Source organism: Bufo bufo, chromosome 1, assembly GCF_905171765.1.
Source record: "Bufo bufo chromosome 1, aBufBuf1.1, whole genome shotgun sequence".
In the NCBI taxonomy this organism is placed as follows: domain Eukaryota; kingdom Metazoa; phylum Chordata; class Amphibia; order Anura; family Bufonidae; genus Bufo; species Bufo bufo.
Window position 1 is genome coordinate 170,686,437 of NC_053389.1, and position 4,589 is coordinate 170,691,025.

The window sequence follows — 4,589 nt, forward strand, 5'->3', positions numbered from 1 at the left end:
AGACAATATGTTGGTGGAATACAGGCCTTAAGAAAAATTGAATCGTTATAGGTGCAATCTTCCAGAACTAAAGATAATATCCTGCTACGTTCCAATTTCCAGTTCAATTCCTCACCATTTGCAAGATCTCCGTTTGCTTTCAGTAATTGGGTTGCACCTGTGTCAGACACATTCACAGCCTTTTGATCTAAACACGAATGCTTCCATTCACAGTACACCACCATTCCGACTTGTTGTTACTCACAGAGATGAGGATTTGTTAAAGCATCACTTGGGTAAGAGCCATTGGCCTGGTGTGGACAACAGAGAGACTGTGTGCTAACCAATGAACCAGCACAGACATGTTTTAACAAACCTTCAGCTGTGTGAGCAATTCTAGGTCAGAAGGAGTCCTATAGAGAGAAGGCAGGGTCCAGGGCTACGGGCTTCACCTTTCACGTCTGAAATGATCTCCTTGTTGGAAAGCGTCTTGCCGTTGCTTGGCTCTGTGGTAGTCTCCTTGTTGTAGTCCTCGTCCTTGTAGTTGTTGTAATCATAATCTCCGTCACCCACAACATAGTCTTCATCCTCCACCTCCTCCTCCTCCTCATCCTCCACTGCAGCTGTGAAGTCCTCCACATCAGCCTCAGTAGGGAACTCGCTAGAGGGCAGAGGAAATGTTTCATCAGTACATGATACAAAACATGAAGGGTGCAATACCAAGATACAAACCTCTTAAAAGAGTCATAGTCGTCTTCATCCTCTTCATCCTCCTCCTCCTCTTCCTCCTCTTTGGAAAGAGGTTCCTCTATCTTCTTAGCCTGAGGGCAGCAGACGTATTCTGTGCCGCGGAACTGGTCGACAGCACATGGAAGCAGCATTCCATAACTGTGGAGGACCATGACTTCAGTCATACAAGCCTGCAAAGAGCAAAATTTGTGAGGAGGACCCGGGTCACAGATCAACAATTTTCAGAGAAGGAGCGCTCTCGGGATTCAATCACTGCAACTTTCCTATATTCCATGAGTTTCAATGCCTCACCATTTTCAAGATCTCTGCTTGGCGTCAATGTATGCTACCATTCTTATTAACATTCAGTGCATGAAAACCCATTGTGATCTTGTCCAAATCTACATGACTCATTATACCAGAATGCTCCGATACACGGTGTTGACCTGTTAACCTGTGCAAGTGGGACAGTATCAGGGTGGGGCTTCCAACACTGCTCCCATTCACAGGCAGCAAGCAGAGATCTTTAAAATTGTATACAACTGAAACTCTAGCGATTAAAGTGGCTCTGTCACCAGGATCAACCCTATTAAACCAGACATACTGACTGGCAGGGCTCATCGTGCTGATTAAAACAAAACATTTATTTTCTCTGTATGCTAAACAGCAACAGAGAAATCCACATTTGTATTCATATGTAAATGAGAAGTTGGAGTACCAAGAGGAGGGGCTGAATCTTTGGAGCACTGCTTTGGAACACCCCCTGTACTCTGCACACCCCTTCTCTCCCCTTGATTGACAGGGCTAGACATGCTGAGAGCAGAGCTGTGTCCTAGCATCTACATATCATACTCTATGTACTATAGCTTTACAACACCGGGATCTGCTCAGAAAGCCAATATAAATATTACTGGTTTATTATAAAGACACCAGTATTATAATGTGTTGGCTTGTAAGCATAGAAAAACCATGCATCTCTATGTGGTAATGCTATAGTTTGGTCATAAGTGCATTGTTTTGCATGTAGTGATTACAGGTTTGAATCCTGGGAAATTTAAAGATTGTTTGGACGGCACTCCGTAACTAAGTTCCGGTGCTCAGCGGTAACATCAATCAATATGTAATATAGGACCGCGGCTATACTCAGGCCGTGAACAAGGTCTCGGGATGAGACTGAAACGTTGGCCATAGCCTATTTTTTTCTGGATGGAATAATAAATAAAAATAACTGTTTACTCAATTCGAGTGCCGCGGTCCTATATATATTACATATTGAATCCTGGGAGAGACTTACATAAACTTGTTTTTCTGTTTCTCTTCCCCCCCCCCCCCCCCCCCCTCATTTAAACCCATAATAAAAGGCTATACTACAATAAATAATAATATATGGCCATATAACAATAAAAGGCCTTAATATATTGAGAATTGCAGCTTTTTTTTTCTTCTTAGAAACTGTAAAACTATTACTGGCTTATTCACAGGCACAATATATGTAGATGGTGGGACACAGCTCTTCCCTCAGCATATCTAGCCCTGTCAATCAAGAGTAGGGGGGATTGTGCAGAGCACAGGGGATGTTCCAAAGCAGTGCTCCAAGGACTAAGCCCTGCCTCCTGGTGCTCCAACTTCTAATTTGCATATTAAGAAGCAGATTTCTCTGCAGCTGTTTAGCATAGTTTTATCCCCCATGCATTCTTAATGGAGAGCAATCCGTTCAGGATGTCTTCAGTTCAGTCACTGAACAGCGTTTTGGAGGGAGAAAATACCGCAGCATTCCGGATCGGCATTAATTTACATTGAAAAGTATTAGTGCCAGATCCAGCATTAAAAATACCGCAATGTTGGATCCGTCCTTCCGGTCTGTGCATGCACAGACCAGTAAAAATGTGAAAAAGAATATATAAACGGATCAGTTTCTCCGGATCTATCTACAAATGGTATCCGTTTGCATGCAGATTGCCGGATCCGGCAGGGAGTTCCGGCGACGGAACGGCTTGCCGGATCATTCTGCCTCAAGTGTGAAAGTAGCATAAATCAGCATGATGAGCCCTACTAAGCAGTACGTCTGGTTTAATAGGGTTGATGCTAGTGAGAGACGCTTTAAGCTTTTCAGAACTGTTTCCAGCACAAGCAGGTCTGTTGCCCCAGCTGCAACAGGTGTTTACCTCGCGAGCGACGTTCTGCCAGTGCTGGTGGCTCTCACACACGTCCATCTTCTCCTTATGGAAGAACTTGCATTTCTCAGGAACCAGAAGTACGTCACTGACAAAATCCCCCACTGAAAACAGAAGGTTAAACGAGCACAGATGTGAGATCTACAGGATCTATGGATGATCTATATGCCCAAGTCAATATAACCAGCAATGTAGCTCTCCTGGGTCACTAGTCGGCACATACTGCTGCAGATGCACTTTATAGAGACACAAGTCTGGGAGCTGTGACATTGGCCACAAGTCACTCAGCTTTCCCATGCACAGATATAAACTGTACGTAGATGTTTTTCACTTATTCTGTATCCTTCTGTATGGTTTCAATGGGAGGATCCCGACCACTTCCTGTAATTGTATTTTTATATTCTTATAGCCATATCATTATAATATAAAAATTCATGGATAATCAACTTCCTCTGTTCTCCATTCTAACAGAAGCTGCATGAATCCTGCAGGATGCATTCCCAGCAATTGCTCCAAAAATGACAGGAACAGAAACCTGTAGCCAATAAATCAATGCAGCCCACCTTGACCCTTGAATACAGATGGTCTGACCCACAAACTGCATCACAGTTCCAGCCAGTTTCAAGATCTCAAATTCCAATTGTTTTTCCCCTTGATCGACCACCTGTTGTGAGACCCCTGCAGTGAAGATAGGTTGTCCAAAATACACAATCCCCTTAAAGTGGTGGTTCAGCCTCAGAGAGCTTAGGCCTGTCTACAAGTAGGGAGAGTCACTCTTGGCTCAGCTGATGGGCTCTGTAGTCCTCGCAGAGGGGTAAGACCACCTCAGGGGCAGCCCAGGTCATTCCTCTGCAGTATGGGTGAATACAAAGGCATCAAGATCCGCAGCACAATCGCTACACACTTACCCAAGCACTTGTAGGGTAGGACAATGTGGTTGTGCCCCTTACAATTCTTCTTCCCCATTCTGCACCAGTTGTCGATGCTCACTGGCTGATTAGCTTCCACCACGTTTGTGATCTGAAAGTCAGGATACACCTAGATGTGGAAGCAGAAGACATCACCATGAGCAGTGGGCTCCAGACTGAAGATCTCCTTGACACCTCAGGGCCACGTACAGTTATCAGCCCCTAGCAGGCATGCATTGACGAAACAGTCCGCGTTCGCTCACCTCCTGGCAGTACTGCAGGATCTCTTCATTGGTCTGAAAGCAAGTCCTTGCTTCCTGAAGGATCTGGTTCCCATTTTCCACTCTGAACGTTCATGTGCATGTTTAGTTTACCGCAGAACATCGCAAACCTGTGGCTCAGACACCGCAAACCAGCAGCAGCATAGCGGCACAGGGCCCTAAGGGAGGAAACAAGATATTTAGTAATAGGGACAGGGGAAAAGAGGGGTAAAAATATATTATCTACATATAAAGCGGTGTTTCTCTCTGAAAAGGATGCCTCATATCACCCCGGCTCAACCGTAATAACAAAATTATAATTGGGGATGAGAAAAGGGGGGAGCAGTTACACTCAGGGATGCACTCAATTCTGTAGGCTTCAGAGCTTAAATATCCCAGCATAACTCATGGGGATGTCTATACTGGAAGGGTCATCTTACTCCAGGGTCTGTATAATCTGGCGAGGGAAGACTACCCTACATACCCTCTTCTTTTCTGGACTATAGGGTGTTCCAACTGTTGGTGGAAACATTAACACT

The 4,589-nt window shown here is 44.7% G+C and overlaps 1 protein-coding gene across 1 annotated transcript; it reads right to left on the reverse strand.

Moving 5' to 3' along the window:
- Positions 1–375: 375 nt before the first annotated feature.
- Positions 376–4,224, reverse strand: LOC120998134 (amyloid-like protein 2). The gene is made up of 5 exons (XM_040428715.1): positions 4,054–4,224; positions 3,791–3,920; positions 2,874–2,986; positions 712–899; positions 376–640 (listed from the first exon to the last, which is right to left on the reverse strand). The coding sequence occupies exons 2-5, from the start codon at positions 3,846–3,848 to the stop codon at positions 376–378; spliced, it is 624 nt and encodes a 207-aa protein (XP_040284649.1). The 5' UTR covers positions 3,849–3,920; positions 4,054–4,224.
- Between the last annotated feature and the right edge of the window lie 365 nt (positions 4,225–4,589).

Excerpts from the sequence above, each read along its gene's own strand:
- LOC120998134 (XM_040428715.1), bottom strand. The coding sequence starts at position 3,848 with ATGGGGAAGAAGAATTGTAAGGGGCACAACCACATTGTCCTACCCTAC. Across the intron at positions 2,987-3,790 it reads CCTACCCTACAAGTGCTTGG|TGGGGGATTTTGTCAGTGAC; the intron begins GTAAGTGTGTAG and ends TTCTGTTTTCAG. Across the intron at positions 900-2,873 it reads GGCAGAACGTCGCTCGCGAG|GCTTGTATGACTGAAGTCAT; the intron begins GTAAACACCTGT and ends TGCTCTTTGCAG.